The sequence below is a fragment of the Hyla sarda genome, chromosome 10 (genome assembly GCF_029499605.1).
Source record: "Hyla sarda isolate aHylSar1 chromosome 10, aHylSar1.hap1, whole genome shotgun sequence".
Taxonomy (NCBI): domain Eukaryota; kingdom Metazoa; phylum Chordata; class Amphibia; order Anura; family Hylidae; genus Hyla; species Hyla sarda.
The window spans coordinates 140,666,521-140,691,561 of record NC_079198.1 but is presented as its reverse complement, the minus strand read 5'-3'; the positions used below and the strand labels follow the sequence as shown (position 1 = coordinate 140,691,561).

General features: G+C 40.0%; 1 protein-coding gene across 5 annotated transcripts in view; it reads right to left on the bottom strand.

Annotated features, from left to right (window-relative positions):
• The window catches only part of ACOT7 (acyl-CoA thioesterase 7), a 207,042-nt gene that overhangs the window by 141,821 nt on the left and 40,180 nt on the right, over positions 1-25,041 (bottom strand). For all 5 annotated transcript variants that reach the window (XM_056541982.1, XM_056541981.1, XM_056541984.1 and 2 more), the window contains exon 4: positions 2,852-2,943. In XM_056541982.1, the coding sequence (XP_056397957.1) occupies positions 2,852-2,943 (92 nt within the window). The remainder of the gene's footprint in view (positions 1-2,851; positions 2,944-25,041) is intronic.

The following is a 25,041-nucleotide window of genomic DNA, read 5'->3' as shown; positions in this document are numbered from 1 at the left end:
AAAAATAAAAAATTTTGGGAGAATGAGGTGTGGTGACAGCATGCTCCCTTGTGTTAAATAATGCCACAGACAGAGAAGCAGACAGGGAATGAATACAGCAAGTTCTGCAACCTAACTTTGCAATAGTCTGCTGTGAAAATGAGATGTTCTGGGCGGGGACTGGCAGGAGTGTTGTGGGAGGGGAGTAGGCGGATGGGAGAATGGTGATGAAGAGCTGAGAGAAAGCAATGCATTCTGGATATTGCAGAACTGAGAAACCGCTCAACCAGGACGTACAAGACTAACAAAAAGGATGTTGGCTGTCTGGGTATGCTGGGAGTTATAGTTTTGCAACAGCTGGAGGCACTCTGTTTGGGAAACACTGCCATGTAGGCGAGTCATGAGAAACAAGGAAAGAAGGAAGGAAGGAAGGAAGGAAGGAGGGAGGGAGGGAAGGAAGGAAGGAAGGAGGGAAAGAAGGAAGGAGGGAAAGAAGGAAGGAGAGAGGGAGGGACGGAAGGAAGGAAAGAAGGAGGGACAGATGGAGGAAGGAGGGCATTAAGGAAGGAAGGAAGAAAGAAAGGAGGGAGGGACGGAAGGAAGGAAGGAAGGAAGGAGGGAAGGAAGGAAAGAAGGAGAGCATTAAGGAAGGAAGGAGAGAGGGAGGGAGGGAGGGAGGGAGGGAGGGAAGGGAAGGAAGAAAGGAAGGAAGGAGGGAAGGAAGGAAGGAAGGAAGGAAGGAAGGAAAGAAGGAAGGAAGAAGGGAAGGAAGAAAGGAAGGAAGGAGGGAAGAAAGGAAGGAAGGAGGGAAGGAAAGAAGGAAGGAAGAAGGGAAGGAAGGAATGTGTTCATATCTCCTGGGGTGTACTTACCACCACATCTGCCCATCTACAGACATTATTACTTTGGATGAGGTTCTTTAATTATGATAAACTTAAATTGTTTTTGCCAAATACAAGTAAAAGTAAACTGGATTGTAAAAAACAGAAAATCCTAAAACAAAAAAGGAAATTCGCTGACGAAGGGTATAGAAAGACGTCCGACAGGATCAATCTGCTGCGCTCAGGCAATGAAGGAGTTAAGATGACTCTAAGTATTTTATCGGTTACATAATTGTCCTCCATTTTATCTCTGGAGACTCCTTAGCGTCTAAAATATTTACTGTGTTAAGAGCGATGAATCTGCCAATTACGGATCCGATTTAGCAGCTGCTGCACAAAGGATTTCTTCCAAAGCCGTTCTGCAATTTCCTGTACCCGCAGCGCGGTCCAAAGATTGAATTATCTTCATGTAAGATGAATCCGCAGCGGTCAATATGCTGCAGCATCAGGGGAGAATCTCCTTTATTCACCCCAATAACCTTAACCACCCACATTAGGGGTTAAAAGGGTTGTCTGAGGATGGAACCTACTTTCAAATATTGATAAATAAGGTTCTTTTTACTACCTTTCTGGTATTTGTTTATGCTTTTCTTCTGCTTTTGATGCAAAATATCTGCTTTGTTGTCTTCTGCCAAATGTCTTGTCTGTTGCACATCCTGAAATGGACTTCCTGTGTACATGACACTAGCCGGGAATTCAGCCAACTCTATCACCCTCCTACAACATAAAGTTGGCTGAAATCCCAGCTAGAGTGTCTGTAACAGACTTGCTATGTACAGGACACTCTAGCCAGGATTGCAGCCAACTATATGCAGTGTGAGGGAGCTGTATAACAGACAGGGCATTGGGCAGAAGACAACAGAGCAGACATTCTGCATCAAAACCAGAAAGAAAGCCTGAAAGACCACAGAAAGGTAATAAAATAAACCTAGTCCCCAATATATGTTCATTTATTAGACAGATAAAATAGGTTTCATTGTTGGAAAACCCTTTAGGATGAATCCACACGTATAGTATCCTGCGCATATATGATCCTGCCAATTTAAAGCTGCAGAATTCAATGTAAAATGACTGAATACAGCTTCAAAGCTGCCGTTTTAAATCCTGTGCATCAAATATAGGCAGGATACTGTACGTGTGAATAGACCCTTAAAAGGATATCAGTGTATTAATAACATACTGGATGCAGTTACCCCTCTTCACATAACCATGACACATTGTGATACAGATAAACTGTACCCGATTACTCTTATATTACATATTTACAGTTTTGCCCACATAAGTGTCTTTTATGTAGTTCCCGCATTCTATTCATGAACCAGATGGCTCAGGATGAACAAACCCCATGCAAGGGAGAATTTTTGAAGAATTGTCTGCAGTATTAGAAATAGCAGCAGGACGGACTTGCATTATTGATTTTAGAACATTAAAGGGGTACTCCCGTGTAAAACTTAATTTTTTAATCAATTGGTGCCAGAAAGTTAAACAGATTTGTAAATCACTTCTATTAGAAAATCTTAATCCTTCCAGTACTTTTTAGGGGCTGTATACTAAAGAGAAATCCAAAAAAGAAATGTACTTCCTCTGATGTCATGACCACAGTGCTCTCTTCTGACCTCTGCTGTCCATTTTAGGAACTGTCCAGAGCAGCATATGTTTGCTATGGGGATTTTCTCCAGCTCTGGACAGTTCCTAAAATGGACAGCAGAGGTCAGCAGAGAGCACTGTGGTCATGACATCAGAGGAAATGCATTTCTTTTTTGGATTTCTCTTTAGTATACAGCCCCTAAAAAGTACTGGAAGGATTACATTTTTTTAATAGAAGTAATTTACAAATCTGTTTAACTTTCTGGCACCAGTTGATTTAAAAAAAATAAAAAGTTTTCCATAGGAGTACCCCTTTTAAAGCCCAAGACTGCCTGGGCATGCTGGATATTGTAGTTCCACAACAAGTGGGAGATTAATCATTCATAATATGGATCAAAAATTACCTGGATTGGAGGAACTTCGGTGATTTTGTCCACATTTGTTAGGGAGAGAGGAACGTACCATAAGGTTGCTCGGTTGGTCAGTCTCTTTGCTCCTGCAAAAAATAAATTAATAATTAAATAAATGAAAAAATAAAATAAATATTTGCAGCATTGCTCGAGGCTACATGAAAATTATTACAGTAATAAAATAAACTGTATGAATCCATATTAGGTTAATAATAAAACTATTCATTTCCAATGACCATAAACAAAGTCAAGGCCAAGAGGGTGAGTGCCAACAACAACCACCACCACCTGCATTAGGAACAACAAACACCACCTGCATTAGGAACAACAACAACCACCACCACCTCCATTAGGAACAACAACAACAACAACAACAACCACCTGCATTAGGAACAACAACAACCACCACCACCTGTATTAGGAACAACAATAACAACCACCACCTGAATTAGGAACAACAACAACCACTAAGTCCTGTATTAGGAACAACAACAACCACTACGTCCTGTATTAGGAACAACAACCACCACCTGTATTAGGAACAACAACAACCACCTGCATTAGGAACAACAACAACCACCACCTGTATTAGGAACAACAAACACCACCTGTATTAGGAACAACAATAACAACCACCACCTGAATTAGGAACAACAACAACCACTAAGTCCTGTATTAGGAACAACAACCACTACGTCCTGTATTAGGAAAAACAACAACCACTACGTCCTGTATTAGGAAAAACAACAACAACCTCCTGTATTAGGAACAACAACAACCACCTCCTGTATTAGGAACAACAACAACCACCACCTGTATTAGGAACAACAACAACAATCATCGCCTGTTTTAGGAACAAAAACAACAACCACCTCCTGTATTAGGAACAACAACAACAACCTCCTGTATTAGGAACAGCAACAACCCCCTCCTGTATTAGGAACAACAACAACCACCTCCTGTATTAGGAACAACAACAACCACCTCCTGTATTAGGAACAACAACCACCTCTATTAGGAACAACAACAACCACCTCCTGTATTAGGAACAACAACAAAAACAACCTCCTGTATTAGGAACAACAACAACCACCTCCTGTATTAAGAACAACAACCACCACCTGTATTAGGAACAACAATAACCACCTCCTGTATTAGGAACAACAACAAAAACAACCTCCTGTATTAGGAACAACAACAACCACCTCCTGTATTAAGAACAACAACCACCACCTGTATTAGGAACAACAACAACCCCCTCCTGTATTAGGAACAACAACAACCACCTCCTGTATTAGGAACAACAACCACCTCTATTAGGAACAACAACAACCACCTCCTGTATTAGGAACAACAACAAAAACAACCTCCTGTATTAGGAACAACAACAACCACCTCCTGTATTAAGAACAACAACCACCACCTGTATTAGGAACAACAACAACCACCACCTGTATTAGGAACAACAACAACAACAACCTCCTGTATTAGGAACAACAACAACCACCTCCTGTATTAAGAACAACAACAACCACCTCCTGTATTAGGAACAATAACAACCACCACCTGTATTAGGAACAACAACCACCACCTGTATTAGGAACAACAACAACTACCTCCTGTATTAGGAACAACAACAACCACCTCCTGTATTAGGAACAAAAACAACAACAACCACCTCCTGTATTAGGAACAACAACAACCACCTCCTGTATTAGGAACAACAACAACAACAACCACCTCCTGTATTAGGAACAACAACAACAAACATTTATTTTGAAAGCACCAACAAATTCTGCAGCACTTTACAATTCTAAAGGTACAAAAAAAAAAAAAGACAAACATCACAAGTGTACTGAAAAGTCGAACTACACATCAAACAACAATTTATCCACCTGAGACAGAACTATTATAATCGTTCACATAAAAATGTCCCTGATGAATTGTGGTAAAGCATCACAAGGAAACACGTTGGCCAAAGGCTGTCCGGGCATGCTGGGAGTTGTAGTTTTGCTACAGCAGGAGGCACCCTGATTGGGAAGAACAATCTAGGATCTCACACACAGACAGCAGGTCAGAGCCGGATTATTGGATGCTGGATTATACATATTAGGGATCGACCGATTATCGGTATGGCCGATATTATCGGCCGATAATCACGATTTTGGGCATTATCGGTATCGGCAATTACCTTGCCGATAAGCCGATAATGCCCCGCCCCACCGCGACCGCCCCCCCGACCCACCGCACCGCGTCGCACCCCCCACCGTAGTGCTGGGCGGTATACCGGTATGGATTTTTGCCCATACCGCTATACCGGTCGGGCCCCTCCCCCACCCTCCGAGTCAATAAAAAAAATTTAACTTACCCGTAATGGGGGTGGTCCGGGCCATCCATCCTTCCTGTAGTGTCCGGCGGTATTCCGGGTGGAGGGTGAACCGGTCCGGGCTGTCCTTCTCCGGGGGTCATCTTCTCCACTCTGGGCAGGCTCCGGCCTAGTACGCTGCATAGATGCCGCGACGTCAGGTGCGTCGCTGCGCACGGGCGTCACTGCGCACGGGCGTCTATGCTGCGTTACTAGGCCGGAGCCTGCCCGGAGTGGAGAAGATGACCCCCCGAGAAGGACAGCCTGGACCGGTTCACCCTCCACGCGGAATACCGCCGGACACTACAGGAAGGATGGATGGCCCGGACAACCCTGACAGGTAGGGGGAGACAAGCGGGTGGTGGTGGCGACCTATGGCACCGCAAAAGCCACTGCAGTGCATTGATTTAAAGCGCCCGCTTTAAATCAATGATCTGCAGCGGTGTCGAGGGGGGATAAATAGCCGATAACTTATACCGGAATATCAGTATAAGTTATCGGCTATCGGCCCTAAACTCCCCAGATTATCGGTATCGGCCCTAAAAAAACGATATCGGTCGATCCCTAATACATATATAAATCTTACACGCCTCGAGGGCGTCATTCTACCGCCACAGTAACTGGAGTACCTGGGCACCGCACCCTGGGTGTTCGATGGCGCATTCATTAACTTCGCTAAAGTTTTAATTAAAATTCAATTATGAATTTAGATTAAGCAGGAAGGTCCCCCGACAGCGGCTCGGCGCACATTACCTCATCTATTAATCTAGGAATTAAATCAGATCATAAGCGTCGCTCCTCGTCACGGTCTGTGATGGGAATAATGGTCACCGACGGCGAAATGTTACGCCAAATGTCACCCGGACTGGGAGTAATCACTGGCTGCATTATAATTGTTATTAAAAGACACAAACATTCCATTCGGAAAGTCTTCAGACCCCTCCTTAGCCTAAAATTCTATGAAGATTAAGTGTTTCCCCATCATGAGAATGAGAGCTCAATGTTACAAATATAAGCACATTTATTTACAAAAGCAACAATTTCACATGGGCATAAGTATTCAGACCCTTTGCTATGACACATGACATTGATCTCTGGCTCCTCCCATTTCCCATGATCATCTCTGAGATATTTCTCCACCTTGAATAGAGTCACCTGAGGTAAATTCATCTGATTGGACAAGACACAGCCCTGTCTATACAATGTATATCAGAGCAAACACCAAGCCATGAGGGGGAAAGAACTGCCTGTAGAGCTCAGACACCGCCCTATCTATATAAGGTCTTACAGCTGACAATGTATATCACAGCAAACACCATGAGGAGGAAAGAACTGCCTGTAGAGCTCAGACACAGCCCTGTCTATATAAGGTCTCACAGCTGACAATGTATATCAGAGCAAACACAAAGCCAAGAGGGGTAAAGAACTGCCTGTAGAGCTCAGACACAGCCCTGTCTATATAAGGTCTCACATATGACAATGTATATCAGAGCAAACACAAAGCCAAGAGGAAGAAAGAACTGCCTGTAGAGCTCAGACACAGCCCTGTCTATATAAGGTCTCACAGCTGACAATGTATATCACAGCAAACACCAAGCCATGAGGGGGAAAGAACTGCCTGTAGAGCTCAGACACAGCCCTGTCTATATAAAGTCTCACAGCTCACAATGTATATCAGAGCAAACACCAAGCCATGAGGGGGAAAGAACTGCCTGTAGAGCTCAGACACAGTCCTGTCTATATAAGGTCTCACAGCTGACAATGTATATCAGAGCAAAGACCAAGCCATGAGAGGGAAAGAACTGCCTGTAGAGATCAGACACAGCCCTGTCTATATAAGGTCTCACAGCTGACAATGTATATCAGAGCAAAGACCAAGCCATGAGGGGGAAAGAACTGCCTGTAGAGATCAGACACAGCCCTGTCTATATAAGGTCTCACAGCTGACAATGTATATCAGAGCAAACACCAAGCCATGAGGGGGAAAGAACTGCCTGTAGAGCTCGGACACAGCCCTGTCTATATAAGGTCTCACAGCTGACAATGTATATCAGAGCAAACACCAAGTCATGAGGAGAAAATAACTACCTGTAGAGCTCAGAGACAGGATTGTGTGGAAGAACAGATCCGAAGGGACAAAAACATTTCTGTTGTGCTGAAAGTTCCCAAGAGCTCAGTGATCTCCATAATTCTTACATGGAAGAAGAAGGAACAACCAGGACTCTTCCCAGAGCTGCCGCCCACCAGACTAAGGAATCGGAGGAGAAGGGTCTTGGTGAGAGAGGAGACCGAGAACCCAATGGTCACTCTGGCTGAGCTCATCATGTCTGGAGGAAACCTGGCACTGCCACCACCTCCCCAATACAAAATCCTGGTGTAGACAAACATGGTCTCCCAGTGTGACTGGAACAAAGTTTAGGAACAGAACCTACGGGCACCTGTGGTACTGATGAAGCACATGTGACCCTGGCGGAGGTCAGGCCCTCACCTCAGGAGAAGAGGATTAGATCCATCACTTTTCCCAGGACAGGAGGACTGGACTCAGGACTTTCTCTTTTTACAGTACACGGACACCACCAAGGGACCGTCTCTTAAATGGATTGTAAAAACATGGAAGCTTTTCTCCATAAACAGCGCCACACCGGTCCATGGGTCGTGTCTGGTATTACAGGTCAGCCCTAATAAAATGATTAGGGTTAAGCTGCAATACCACAAACAACCTGTGGACAGGTGTGGTGCTGTCCTGTGCAAACCCTTTAAATGGTTCGTTTCTTAGAGAAGAACCTGCAACTCGATGAGGGAAAATGTCAGTCAAACCTTTCTTTTTGTTCTTTTAAGATAAAGAATACAAAAAATCTGAGTTTATAGAAAAGGAACGCTCCTAATCGTATACAGATTCTTAAAGTGTCAGCGTTCAAGTAAAAAAGCTATTAATATAAGATATAAGGATTTCTGTGATATATAGTCACAGTATAAAAGGCGCATAGAAAGCGTCCAGACACAACGTATGGGGGAGGGGGCCCCGGAGGCCATGCTGGCTTTGTATTTTTCTACTTGATAAAGAACGGCTGTCAGGAGTTCTACATATAAAATTAAGTCGCAAAACGACGAGAAAAGCTAAAATTAATAGAAATAATGAGAGTGAAAGAGGCGAAACCTGAGGCCGGAGGCATAAATGATGAAAACATAACCTGTATATGAGAGAGATAGATAGATATGAGATAGATAGATAGATATATAGATAGATAGATAGATAGATAGATAGATAGATATGAGAGAGATAGATAGATATGAGATAGATAGATAGATATGAGATAGATAGATATGCGATAGATAGATAGATAGATAGATATGAGATAGATAGATGGAGAGATAGATAGATATGAGATAGATAGATAGATATGAGATAGATAGATATGAGATAGATAGATAGATATGAGATAGATAGATAGATATGAGATAGATAGATATGAGATAGATAGATAGATATGAGATAGGTAGATATGAGATAGATAGATAGATATGAGATAGATAGATATGAGATAGATAGATATGAGATAGATAGATATGAGATAGATAGATATGATATAGATAGATATGAGATAGATATGAGATAGATAGATAGATATGAGATAGATAGATATGAGATAGATAGATATGAGATAGATAGATATGAGATAGATAGATATGAGATAGATAGATATGAGATAGATAGATATGAGATAGATAGATAGATAGATATGAGATAGATAGATAGATATGAGATAGGTAGATATGAGATAGATAGATAGATATGAGATAGATAGATATGAGATAGATAGATATGAGATAGATAGATATGAGATAGATAGATATGTGATAGATAGATATGAGATAGATATGAGATATATAGATAGATATGAGATAGATAGATAGATAAGAAATAGATAGATAGATAGATAGATATGATATATAGATAGATACATATGAGATATAGATAGATAGATATGAAATAGATAAATATGAGATAGATACATACAGTGCGGCAAAAAGTATTTAGTCAGCCACCAATTGTACAAGTTCTCCCCCTTATAAAGATGAGGCTGTAATTATCATCATAGGTTATAACCTCAACTATGAGACAGAATGAGGGGGGGGGGGGGGGGATAATACAGGGAAACACATTGTAGGATTTCTAATGAATTAATTGGTAAATATAGATAAAGATATATTTATTGAAGATGAAATGTAGCTGGGTCTTTCAGCATGATAATGATACCAAACACACCACCCGGGCAAGAAGGAGTGGCTTCATAAGAAGCATTTCATGGTCCTGGAGTGGCCTATCCAGTCTCCAGATCTAAACCACATAGAAAACCTTTGGAGGGAGGTGAAAGTCCATGTTGCCCAGCGACAGCCCCAAAACATCACTGCTCTAGAGGAGATCTGCATGGAGGAATGGGCCAAAATACCAGCAACAGTGTGTGAGAACCTTGTGAAGACAGAAAACATGTGACCTCTGTCATTGCCAACAAAGGGGATATAACAAAGTATTGAGAGGAACTTTTCTTATTTCTGATAGATAGATAGATAGATAGATAGATGGATAGATGGATAGATAGATAAATAGATGGATAGATAGATACATAGATGGATAGATAGATACATAGATGGATAGATGTCCTGGAAACACTTTGACCATATCATTTATGTTTCTACTTTTTACAAAACAGGGAAATATTTTTGTGGTAAGATAAAGATGTTTTGGTGTTTTTTTCTTCCGCCATCAGATGTTTCCATGGGTGATGGGATTCTTCGGAGACATCTTCCATCTTGACCTCTCATCTGTATTTAGAAGAATATGGCGCAGAGTCCGATGACTTCTCCACAGCGCCGCTCCCCCCCCCCCCCCCCCCAGGGTGACAGAAAGCTGAGTTATCGCCCGATCTTATGGATTTCATAGGGGAAATTATTGGAGTGAAGAACAAAGCGGATGAGACAAATGATGATTCTTCATGCAGAAAATTAAATGTAGGATTGTAAATGTTATTACACAGCACTATGTGACTTAAAGGGGCTCTCCTCCTCAGGACGGCAGCAGCTCAATACTGTATGATCATTTAAAGGGTTAAATAAAGGATAAATCATTGTCATGAAAAGTTCTGCCATTTTCTAATATACTTTGGGTGACATCCCCCTCCCAGATCTGTGTTTGCTGTCAGTGAAATGAAACCCTGCAGAGATCTTATACTTCTCACAGCTGAGGGTTTGCTACAGTCACATCCAGTGTAGATAGACAATGCTCTGTGAGATGAATACAGCTGCAGTGCTTGGATCTCTCTCATCTTCTCATTTCATGTGAACCTCCTGTACTCCATAAGAAAATGCTTAGAGAGGCGCCTTATGCTGAGCACTGCGCATTGGGGCATTCTGTGTCGGACACTGTATGTATGAGCACTCTATATCTGACACTGTATATAGGGCACTTTATGGCTGGCACTGTATATAGGGGTACTCTGTGCTGAGCACTGTTTATGGGGGCACTCTATGTCTAACACTGTATGTATGGGCACTCTATATCTGACACTGTATATAGGGGCACTCTATATCTGACACTGTATATAGGGGCACTCTATATCTGACACTGTATATAGGGGCACTCTATATCTGACACTGTATATAGGGGCACTCTATATCTGACACTGTTTATGGGGGCACTCTATATCTGACACTGTATATAGGGGCACTCTATGTCTGACACTGTTTATGGGGGCACTCTATGCTGAGCACTGTTTATGGGGGAACTCTATATCTGACACTGTATATAGGGGCACTCTATATCTGACACTGTATATAGGGGCACTCTATATCTGACACTGTATATGGGGGCACTCTATATCTGACACTGTTTATGGGGGCACTCTATATCTGACACTGTTTATGGGGGCACTCTATATCTGACACTGTATATAGGGGCACTCTATATCTGACACTGTATATAGGGGCCCTCTATATCTGACACTGTATATAGGGGCACTCTATGTCTGACACTGTTTATGGTGGCACTCTATATCTGACACTGTATATAGGGGCACTCTATGTCTGACACTGTATATAGGGGCACTCTATGTCTGACACTGTATATAGGGGCACTCTATGTCTGACACTGTTTATGGGGCACTCTATATCTGACACTGTATATAGGGGCCCTCTATGTCTGACACTGTATATAGGAGCACTCTATGTCTGACACTGTATATAGGGGCACTCTATATCTGACACCGTTTATGGGAGCACTCTATATCTGACACTGTATAAAGGGGCACTCTATGTCTGACACTGTTTATGGGGGCACTCTACATCTGACACTGTATATAGGGGCACTCTACATCTGACACTGTATATAGGGGCACTCTACATCTGACACTGTATATAGGAGCACTCTATATCTGACACTGTATATAGGGGCACTCTATGTCTGACACTGTATATAGGGGCACTCTATATCTGACACTGTTTATGGGGGCACTCTATATGTGACACTGTATATAGAGGCACTCTATATCTGACACTGTATATAGGGGCACTCTATATCTGACACTGTATATAGGAGCACTCTATATCTGACACTATATATAGGGGCACTATATATCTTACACTGTATATAGGGGCACTATATCTGACACTGTATATAGGGGCACTCTATATCTGACACTGTATATAGGAGCACTCTATATCTAACACTGTATATAGAGGCACTCTATATCTGACACTATTTAGGGGCACTCTATATCTGACACTGTATATAGGAGCACTCTATATCTGACACTGTATATAGGGGCACTCTATATCTGACACTGTATATAGGGGCACTCTATATCTGACACTGTATATAGGGGAACTCTATATCTGACACTGTTTATGGGGGCACTCTATGTCTGACACTGTTTATGGGGGCACTCTATGTCTGACACTGTATATAGGAGCACTCTATATCTGACACTGTATATAGGGGCACTCTATGTCTGACACTGTATATAGGGGCACTCTATGTCTGACACTGTATATAGGGGCACTCTATATCTGACACTGTTTATGGGGGCACTCTATGCCTGGCACTGTTTATGGGGGCACTATGCTGGGCTCTTTATGCAACACTATAGCTGGCATTATTTATGGTGGCACCCTATGCTTGGCACTGTTTATGGCTGGTATTGCACAGTACTGTTTATAGGGACACAATGAGGGGCACTGTTTATGGTAGCTGGCAGTACTTAGGGTACTCTGATACCCTTTAAGGGGGCACTGTCTAGCATTGTTTATCGGGGCGTCCTGGCTTTCTGTTGGAACACTAAATGACTGTATGGGGGCTTGTGACTCTGAGGGGGAATTGTAAATTAACTTGAGAGGACAGAGTAATTTCCAGGGGTCTCCAGGATCCACTTATTGGGGTGGGGCGGCGATCCAGATCCACTAATGGGGTGGGGTTGGGGTTGGTTATCTGGATCCACCAATGGGGGGGGGGGCTGGGGTCATCTGGATCCACTTATAGGGGTGTCATCTGGATCCACTTATGAGGGGTGTCATCTGGATCCACTTATGAGGGGTGTCATCTGGATCCACTTATGAGGGGGGTCATCTGGATCCACTTATGAGGGGGGTCATCTGGATCCACTTATGAGGGGTGTCATCTGGATCCACTTATAGGGGTGTCATCTGGATCCACTTATGAGGGGTGTCATCTGGATCCACTTATGAGGGGGGTCATCTGGATCCACTTATGAGGGGGTCATCTGGATCCACTTATGAGGGGGGTCATCTGGATCCACTTATGAGGGGTGTCATCTGGATCCACTTATGAGGGGGGTCATCTGGATCCACTTATGAGGGGGGTCATCTGGATCCACTTATGAGGGGGGTCATCTGGATCCACTTATGAGGGGGGTCATCTGGATCCACTTATGAGGGGGGTCATCTGGATCCACTTATGAGGGGGGTCATCTGGATCCACTTATGAGGGGGGTCATCTGGATCCACTTATGAGGGGGGTCATCTGGATCCACTTATGAGGGGGGTCATCTGGATCCATTTATGAGGGGGGTCATCTGGATCCATTTATGAGGGGGGTCATCTGGATCCATTTATGAGGGGGGTCATCTGGATCCATTTATGAGGGGGGTCATCTGGATCCATTTATGAGGGGGGTCATCTGGATCCACTTATGAGGGGGGTCATCTGGATCCATTTATGAGGGGGGTCATCTGGATCCATTTATGAGGGGGGTCATCTGGATCCACTTATGAGGGGGGTCATCTGGATCCATTTATGAGGGGGGTCATCTGGATCCACTTATGAGGGGGGTCATCTGGATTCACTTATGAGGGGGGTCATCTGGATCCACTTATGAGGGGGGTCATCTGGATCCACTTATGAGGGGGGGTTTCTGGACCCACTTATAGGGGGGGGGTATTCTGGATGCACTTATTGGGGGGGATAATCTGGATCCATTTATAGGGGGTCTTTAAATCCTTTATTAAGGGCGACTGACAGGGGCGGTCTGTACCCCTCGATGGCGGCATTATTGGGAATAGTCACCATGATATAAATACATTCTCACAGTCACTTTATTATTATTATTCCAGGACACGGATGTGTTGGTCGCCATTATACGCACACGTTCACACTCTATCTAGGGGCGCGTACATTTAGCTGCTGTTATATTCCCTAGAGATAAAGGATCAGCAGGACGCGGCATTAGATGGGAATTAACCAGGGAGACGGCTCTGCTGGGGGTGCGGATCCTCCGATGTTACCGCTCGGTCGCTGCCAAATCCGACGCATTTAAATGCAATTATACATTATGTGAAAAGTACAAGAAAATAATATGGAGAATATTTCTCGTGCACTTTGACTAAGAGCGGATGTGACAGCGCGCTCCTGGGAATGAGAATTACCATTGGACCTTAATAAAACCATCCTGACAGGACGGTCACCATAGCAACCACAGCCATGTCTCTTCATAGGCCTAAGTGAACAAAACGCCAACACAACCGGGATCTGATCCATTGTATCCTCCAAAGATCAGCGCAACGAGGGGGAGGAGGGGCGACGCCAAAATATTTACTCCTGAGGGGCAATACATTCATAAGATTTACAGGAGAAGATAGATAAATAGATAGATAGATAGATAGATATGAGATAGATAGATAGATGATAGATAGATAGATAGATAGATAGATAGATAGATATGAGATAGATAGATATGAGATAGATAGATAGATAGATATGAGATAGATAGATAATTGATATGGGATAGATAGATAGATAGATAGATAGATAGATAGATATGAGATAGATAGATATGAGATAGATAGATAGATAGATATGAGATAGATAGATAATTGATATGGGATAGATAGATAGATATGAGATAGATAGATATGAGATAGATAGATAGATAGATATGAGATAGATAGATAATTGATATGGGATAGATAGATAGATATGAGATAGATATGAGATAGATATGAGATAGATAGATATGAGATAGATATATGGATATGAGAAAGATAGATAGATAGATATGAGATAGATAGATAGATATGAGATAGATAGATAGATAGATATGAGATAGATAGATAGATATGAGATAGATAGATAGATAGATAGATAGATATGAGATAGATAGATATGAGATAGATAGATAGATAGATAGATAGATAGATAGATATATGGATATGAGATAGATATATGGATATGAGATAGATAGATAGATATGAGATAGATAGATATGAGATAGATAGATAGATATGAGATAGATAGATAGATATGAGATAGATAGATGGATATGAGATAGATAGATAGATAGATATGAGATAGATAGATAGATAGATATGAGATAGATAGATAGATATGAGATAGATAGATATGAGATAGATAGATAGATAGATATGAGATAGATATATGGATATGAGATAGATAGATAGATATGAGACAGATAGATAGATAGATAGATAGATAGATATGAGATAGATAGATAGATAGATAGATATGAGATAGATAGATAGCTATGAGATAGATAGATATGAGATAGATAGATAGATATGAGATACATATGAGATAGATAGTAAGATATGAGATAGATAGATATGAGATAGAGAGATATAGAGATATAAGATAGATAGATATGAGATAGATAGATAGATAGATAGATAGATATGAGATAGATAGATATAAGATAGATAGATAGATATGAGATAGATAGATAGATAGATATGAGATAGATAGATAGATATGAGATAGATAGATAGATAGATATGAGATAGATAGATAGATAGATAGATATGAGATAGATAGATAGATATGAGATAGATAGATAGATAGATATGAGATAGATAGATATGAGATAGATAGATATGAGATAGATAGATAGATATGAGATAGATAGATAGATATGGATAGATAGATATGAGATAGATAGATATGAGATAGATACATAGAGGTTGTGATACACTGCATTGGTGGGTGAAGCAGGAAGAACTTCACAGTTTGGAGACCACTGGTCTAGATGCTGCGGTCGCTATTGACTGTGGCATCTAAGAGGTTAAACTGGCAATCCCAGCAGCTTCAGGGCCTACAGAACATTGTCCAACTACAGAACTTCCCTCCATTTTGGTTCATAGAGGACATAGGCGCCAGGACGGGGATTGAGAGGAGGGGGTGGAGTCAGGATTTCAACAAAATTCCCTCAGAACGATGAAGCGAGACGTAATAATCCGCGGCGCACACCGCACAGGAGAGCGAACCGCTTCAATATACAGATCTCCAGTTTTCTCGTTTTCCTGCCAGAAGGCGTCAACGCGTGTAACGGCGCAGAGAAGACGATGATTTGTGACAAGGGCGAGACGAAAACGCAATAAACAAAGCTGACAAAAACAAATGTTCTCCGTAAAACCCAATCGTCACCCCGTCCGGCGCGCCGTACACCAAGTGGAAATGAAATGCGGCTTTTATCTTTTAGGTGGAGAATATTCTAAGATTTCTAGAACAACTTTTGACTTCGCATTTTAAAGGGAAACTCCGAGCTCCATATTTGCCAGTTTGCCGCCCTCCAGAAGGTGCCGCCTGATGCACTTGACGACTGCGCAATAGCCGCCCCCCACCTTCTGGATGGCGGCAAACTGACAAATGCCCGAGGCTTCCTTTTCCAAGGAGACCCCCAAGGATGGAAACTACAGGAACAATCCGCTATTATGGAGGTGTGTGCGGTGGAATTATTTGGAAAGTGCAGTATTTTTGTGGATTTTCTGAGCTGCACTCTTCCCCATTACCCAGCAGGTATAGGAACCTTTTTTTTTTATTCCATTTTGTCGCACATTCGTAAATTGGATTGTAGTGTTATGTGGGAACTATATGACGGTATTATGTGGGCTGTTTAAGGTAGCATTATTTGAATACTCCATATTATTGGGGGGACTTTATAATGGTGCCCTATGGGCTTTTTATTTCTGCATCATATGGCGATATGTGGCGGTATTATGTATAAAAGGAACCTTTTTAGCAGGCTCTTTGCTGGTCATTGCCAACAAAAAGCATTTTGTTAGGGATTCCAAGGTTACGGAATAAAAGCTAAAACCATCCAGTTTGGTTTATTGGTGTATGGGGGTAGGATTTGGGAATTAAATTGTAGTATTATGTGAAAAAATGTATGGCAGTATTATATGAATGTGGGCACTATATAGTGGTAATAATATGTGGGCACTATATAGTGGTATTATCTATTACGTAGATGATGGTATATAGTGGTATTATGTAGGCAGTATATGGCGGTATACTGGTATTATGTGGGCTGTATATGATGGTATTTTTTTTGCAGTCTATGGTGGTATAGTTGTATTATGTAAGCTGTACTTTATGGTATTATTTTGACAGTATATAGTAGTACTATGTAGGCTGTATGTGATAGTATTATTTTTGCATTATATAGTAGTATTATGTAGGCTGTATATGATTGTATTATTTTTGCATTATATAGGAGTATTATGTAGGCAGTATATTATGCTATTTTTGGCAGTATATGGTGGTATACTGGTATTATGTGGGCTGTATATGATGGTATTTTTTTTCAGTCTATGGTGGTAAAGTTGTATTATGTAGGCTGTACTTGATGGTATTATTTTGACAGTATATAGTGGTATTATGTAGGCTTTATATTTATACAATGGTATTATATTGGCAGTATATGGTAATATAGTGGTATGTAGGCAGTATATGATGGTATTATTTTTGCATTATATATGATGGTATTATTTTTGCATTATATAGTAGTATTATGTAGGCTGTATATGATAGTATTATTTTTGCATTATATAGGAGTATTATGTAGGCAGTATATGATGGTATTATTTTTGCATTATATAGTAGTATTATGTAGGCTGTATATGATAGTATTATTTTTGCATTATATAGGAGTATTATGTAGGCAGTATATTATGCTATTTTTGGCAGTATATGGCGGTATACTGGTATTATGTGGGCTGTATATGATGGTATTTTTTTTCAGTCTATGGTGGTAAAGTTGTATTATGTAGGCTGTATATGAGGTTTTATTTTTGCAATATATAGTAGTATTATGTAGGCAGTATATGATGGTATTATTTTTGTATTATATAGGAGTATTATGTAGGCTGTATATGATAGTATTATTTTTGCATTATATAGTAGTATTATGTAGGCAGTATATGATGGTATTATATTTGCATTATATAGGAGTATTATGTAGGCAGTATATTATGCTATTTTTGGCAGTATAAGGCGGTATACTGGTATTTTGTGGGCTGTATATGATGGTATTTTTTTTTGCAGTCTATGGTTGTAAAGTTGTATTATGCAGGCTGTATATCAAGGTATCATATTGGCAGTATATAGTGGTATTATGTGGGCTTTATATAATGGTTTTAGATTGTCAGTATATGGTAATATAGTGGTATTATGTAGGCAGTATATGATGGCATTATTTTTGCATTATATAGTAGTATTATGTAGGCTGCATATGATGGTATTTTTGGCAGTATATGGTGGTATAGTGGTATTATGTAGGCTGTAATTGACGGGATTATATTAGCAGTATATAGTGGTATTATGTGGGCTTTATACAATGGTATTATATTGGCAGTATATGGTAATATAGTGGTATGTAGGCAGTATATGATGGTATTATTTTTGCATTATATAGTAGTATTATGTAGGCAGTATATGATGGTATTATTTTTGCATTATATAGTAGTATTATGTAGGCTGTATATGATAGTATTATTTTTGCATTATATAGGAGTATTATGTAGGCAGTATATGATGGTATTATTTTTGCATTATATAGTAGTATTATGTAGGCAGTATATGATGGTATTATTTTTGCATTATATAGTAGTATTATGTAGGCTGTATATGATGGTATTATTTTTGCATTATATAGGAGTATTATGTAGGCAGTATATTATGCTATTTTTGGCAGTATATGGCGGTATACTGGTATTATGTGGGCTGTATATGATGGTATTTTATTTTCAGTCTATGGTGGTAAAGTTGTATTATGTAGGCTGTACTTGATGGTATTATTTTGACAGTATATAGTGGTATTATGTAGGCTATATATGATGGTATTATATTGGCAGTATCTAGTGGTATTATGCAGGCTGTATACGATGGTATCATATTGGCAGTATATAGTGGTATTATGTGGGCTTTATACAATGGTATTATATTGTCAGCATATGATGATAGAGTGGTATTATGTAGGCTGTATATGATTGTACTATTTTTGCATTATATAGTGATATTATGTAGGCTGTATGTGATGGTATTATTTTTGCATTATATAGGAGTATTATGTAGGCAGTATATGATGGTGTTATATTGGCAGTATATAGTGGTATTATGTGGGCTTTATATTATGGCATTATATTGGCAGCATATGATGATAGATTGGTATTATGTAGGCTGTATATGATGTATTATTTTTGCAATATATAGTAGTATTATGTAGGTAGTATATGATGGTATTATTTTTGCATTATATAGGAGTATTATGTAGGCTGTATATGATGTATTATTTTTGCATTATATAGTAGTATTATGTAGGCAGTATATGATGTATTATTTTTGCAATATATAGTAGTATTATGTAGGCAGTATATAATGGTATTATTTTTGCATCATATAGGAGTATTATGTAGGCTGTATATGATGTATTATTTTTGCAATATATAGTAGTATTATGTAGGCAGTATATAATGGTATTATTTTTGCATTATATAGGAGTATTATGTAGGCAGTATATGATGGTATTATTTTTGCATTTTATAGGAGTATTATGTAGGCTGTATATGATGTATTATTTTTGCATTATATAGTGGTATAATGTAGGCAGTATATGATGGTATTATATTTGCATTATATAGGAGTATTATGTAGGCAGTATATTATGCTATTTTTGGCAGTATATGGCGGTATACTGGTATTATGTGGGCTGTATATGATGGTATTTTTTTTTGCAGTCTATGGTTGTAAAGTTGTATTATGTAGGCTGTACTTGATGGTATAATTTTGACAGTATATAGTTGTATTATGTAGGCTATATATGATGGTATTATATTGGCAGTATCTAGTGGTATTATGTAGGCTGTATTTGATGGTATCATATTGGCAGTATATAGTGGTATTATGTGGGCTTTATATAATGGTTTTATATTGTCAGTATATGGTAATATAGTGGTATTATGTAGGCAGTATATGATGGTATTATTTTTGCATTAAATAGTAGTATTATGTAGGCTATATATGATGGTATTAGTTTTCCATTATATAGTATTATTATGTAGGCTGTATATGATAGTATTATGGTATTTTTGGCAGTATATGGTGGTATAGTGGTATTATGTAGACTGTAATTGACGGGATTATATTAGCAGTATATAGTGGTATTATGTGGGCTTTATACAATGGTATTATATTGGCAGTATATGGTAATATAGTGGTATGTAGGCAGTATATGATGGTATTATTTTTGCATTATATAGGAGTATTATGTAGGCTGTATATGATAGTATTATTTTTGCATTATATAGGAGTATTATGTAGGCTGTATATGATGGTATTATTTTTGCATTATATAGTAGTATTATGTAGGCAGTATATGATGGTATTATTTTTGCATTATATAGTAGTATTATGTAGGCAGTATATGATGGTATTATTTTTGCATTATATAGTAGTATTATGTAGGCAGTATATGATGGTATTATTTTTGCATTATATAGTAGTATTATGTAGGCAGTATATGATGGTATTATTTTTGCATTATATAGTAGTATTATGTAGGCAGTATATGATGGTATTATTTTTGCATTATATAGGAGTATTATGTAGGCAGTATATGATGGTATTTTTAGCAGTATATGGTGATATAGTATATGGCGGCATCAATGGCAAAAACAAAGATTACAATATGCTTTATCTCAAGTTATAATCTGTCTATAACAGTGTTTCCTAACCAACGTGCCTCCAGCTGTTGCAAAACTACAACTCCCTGCATGCCCAGAAAGCCTTTGGCTGTCCAGGCATGCTTGAAGTTGTAGTTTTGCAACAGCTGGAGGCACCCTGGTAGGGAGACAGCGTTTCAAAGGTTTTACCTCACAAAGTGGCTGCCTCGTATACACTCCAAATGGGCATTAAGACCCTTTATTACAATAAAGATCACTGCAGGCCGGATGGACTGTTTATTACACTATGATTGTACTTTAAAATGATGTTTTTTGGATATGAAGATAAATTTCACTGAGAGAAGAAAAATAAACTGGTAGCGCCCACAGCGCCAGATCAGAAGTCTAAGTACACGGCTCGAGCCGCGCGGGAAATGACAGATAATAAAGGCCCCAATCGAATTTACAATATAAGAAGAAGTAATTAAAAACAGACAAACTGCGCATCGATTATACCGTCCGAGTCCCAGACTTCAAAATCGCTCAACCCTGAAGATCGTAACCACGGAAACGCAACCTCCGAATAGTCAAACATCTGGCGGGAGATGGCACAGAAAGGTGAGCGAAGAAGAAAGTCATGAACTTAAAGGGGTACTCCGCCCCTAGACATCTTATCCCCTATACAAAGGAGGTCCCCAGCAGCAGGACCCCTGCGATCTCCCTGCTGCACCTGGCGTCTGCTTAGAGCACCAGAGGCTTGTGACATCACGGCCACGCCCCCTCAATGCAAGTCTATGGGAAGGGGGCGGGAAAGCCGTCATGCCCCCTCCTATAGACTTGCATTGAGGGGGCGTGGCCGTGATGTCACAAGCTGGGCGTGGTGTCATGAGCCTCAGCCCCGCATCGCCAGTCATCTGGCATGGAGTGATGTCTGGGGGGCCCCAGCGGCGGGACCCCCGTGATCAGACATCTTATCCCCCTATCCTTTGGATAGGAGTAAGATGTCTAGGGTCGGAGTACGCCTTTAAACATTGTGCCAATACGGAAAACATTTATTTTTTTTCTTTGGCTCAGTGACCTAACATACTACAGAGTAAATTACGGAAACAAACAAAAATTCACATACGTTTTATGTTTATCTTTTTTACGCTATTTAATTAAAAAATTTGGAAATATCAGAATTTTTATTGGGGGAGAGACTGATTTATATGGTTAAAAACGTTTTTTTTTTTTTTATTAGGGGACTGTGATAAGAAATCTTTAAATTGCTTATACTGTTCAATGTTAGGCCACAGCATACTGTAGATCAGTGTTATCAGCACTCTGCTAGTGCAGCCTGCCTAAGGCAAACTGTATATGAAGATCAACGATCAGCGGCACGGAGGAGAGGAGAAGCCGCTCTGAACTGCGGGGGTCAGGATTAGTCCCTCAAACCCATCGGTGACTTTCATTTTATCTTTTAGATGCCGTCATCAACATTTATCGTGGCATTTAAAGGGGTACACCGGTGGAAAACAATTTATTGCAAATCAACTGGTGCCAGAAAATTATACAGATTTGTTAACTACTTCTATTAAAAAATCTTAATCCTTACAGTACTTATCAGCTGTTGTATACTACAGAGGACGTTGTGTAGTTCTTTCCAGTCTGACCACAGTGCTCTCTGCTGACACCTCTGTCCATGTCAGAAACTGTCCAGAGTAGGAGCAAATTTTCATAGTAAACCGGACAGTTCCTGACACAGACAGAGGTGTCAGCAGAGAGCACTGTGGTCAGACTGGAAAGAACTACACAACTTTCTGTGGAGCATACTGCAGCTGATAAGTACTGGAAGGATTAAAATTTTTATATAGAAGTCATTTACAAATCTGCTTAACTTTCTGGCACCAGCTGATTTAAAATAAATTGTTTTCCACCAGAGTACCCTTTAATGGTGAATATGAGCACGATTGCAGATGTCCGTCACTAGTGTTGAGTCCAGTTGCTGATAGCAGCCGGTACTCACCAGGTATGAATCATGCTCACCCTGAGCATGCAGAGGACGTAAATATTCGCCATTTGTCGTGAAGGGGTAAAAAAATTTAAGCTGAAATCTAATTGGTTGCTATGGGACACTGCTCTATTGTTTCTCTGCAAATAATCCCATTATAATTTACTTCTAGGTGGAGATGTAATTTACAGTAGGCCGAAAGCCTGAGGCTGCACTACTGAATCAATGGTCACATTACCAAGGTTACTGCCAGGATGTAGATATTGATATATTTGGTGATATATTAATTGTAAATCTTCACCCTTCTGTATAACATAGAACACATTGTATCGGGAACTGATAGCTCACTATAATAATTAAGCTAAAAGGGCGGAGCAAACATCACTCATTATAATTAAGATAGGGGGCGGAGCTAATATCACTCATTATAATTAAGATAAGGGGCGGAGCTAATATCACTCACTATAATTAAAATAAGAGGCGGAGCTAATATCACTCACTATAATTAAGCTAAGAGGCGGAGCTAATAGCACTCATTATAATTAAGATAGGGGGTGGAGCTAATATCACTCATTATAATTAAGATAGGGGGCGGAGCTAATATCACTCACTATAATTAAGATAAGGGGTGGAGCTAATATCACTCATTATAATTAAGATAAGGGGTGGAGCTAATATCACTCACTATAATTAAGATGAGGCAGAGCTAATATCACTCATTATAATTAAGATAAGGGGTGGAGCTAATATCACTCACTATAATTAAGATAAGGGGCGGAGCTAATATCGCTCACTATAATTAAGATAAGGGGTGGAGCTAATATCACTCACTATAATTAAAATGAGGCGGAGCTAATATCACTCATTATAATTAAGATAAGGGGCGGAGCTAATATCACTCACTATAATATTTAAAGGGGTACTCTGCTGCTCAGCGTTCGGAACAAACTGTTCCGAACGGAGGAGCCAGGGCCGGGAGCTCGTGACGTTAAAGCCCCACCCCCTCCTGCCGTCACGCCCCGCCCCCTCAATGCAAGTCTATGGGAGGGGGCGTGACGTCTGTCACGCCCCCTCCGATAGACTTGCATTGAGGGGGCGGGGTGTGACATCATGAGGGGCGGGGCTATGACATCACGAGCTCCCGGCACTGGCTCCAACGTTCGGAACACAGTTTGTTCCAAACCCTGAGCAGCAGAGTACCCCTTTAAGCTAAGGGGCGGAGCCAATATCCCTCACTATAAACATTAAATCCACAGATGATATTTAGTTTAGATACATAGTATATGAAGGTTTGTGCACTTTATATCATTGATATTTGCACTAATTGTGTATTAGAATATTGGGCCACGTATTCGGTATATACTTGTACATGTGCATTATAGAAACTGGTGGACGTCATTTATTTCTTGAGGTTGCCACAAGAAAATGACACGCGGGGGTCTTTTGCTCCCCCATATTGTAATCTGGTTGTATATATTTGGTTATTTTTCGGGGTTTACAGCTGTTTCATGTGTGTTTAGACATAATATGTTACATAATTCATTCTTATCCTGCACGGTATATTATGCGGTGGATTCCATCAGTCTCAGTTCATCATTGGACACGATTCGAGGTTTGATACATTATTTATTATTATCTTGTACTTTTATATTATGTGATGGACGGATGAATTCTTTCTATTTCCTGGGACACGATCCCAGTAGGATGGATCAGTTCATTACTGGTGCTGAATATGTATGAGGTCATGTGATCTGCGGAGTGTGCGTCTCGTTACTCACAATATGGTGAAGGTCCTTGTGTGGGTGGATTTGTGTTTAAATTTCTTTTGTGTCTTTGTACAGTATGTATTTAATACAGTGGGATTATCTATGCTGTATATTATGTGGGTGTGATCTGTATATTATGTGGGTGTGATCTGTATATTATGTGGGTGTGATCTGTATATTATGTAGATGTGATCTGTATATTATGTGGGTGTAATCTGTATATAATGTGGGTGTGATCTGTATATAATGTGGGTGTGATCTGTATATTATGTGGGTCTGATCTGTATATTATGAGGGTGTGATATGTATATTATGTGGGTGTGATCTGTATATTATGTGGGTGTGATCTGTATATTATGTGGGTGTGATCTGTATATAATGTGGGTGTGATCTGTATATTATGTGGGTGTGATCTGTATATAATGTGGGTGTGATCTGTATATAATGTGGGTGTGATCTGTATATTATGGGGGTGTGATCTGTATATTATGTGGGTGTGATCTGTATATTATGTGGGTGTGATCTGTATATTATGTGGGTGTGATCTGTATATTATGTGGGTGTGATCTGTATATTATGTGGGTGTGATCTGTATATTATGTAGA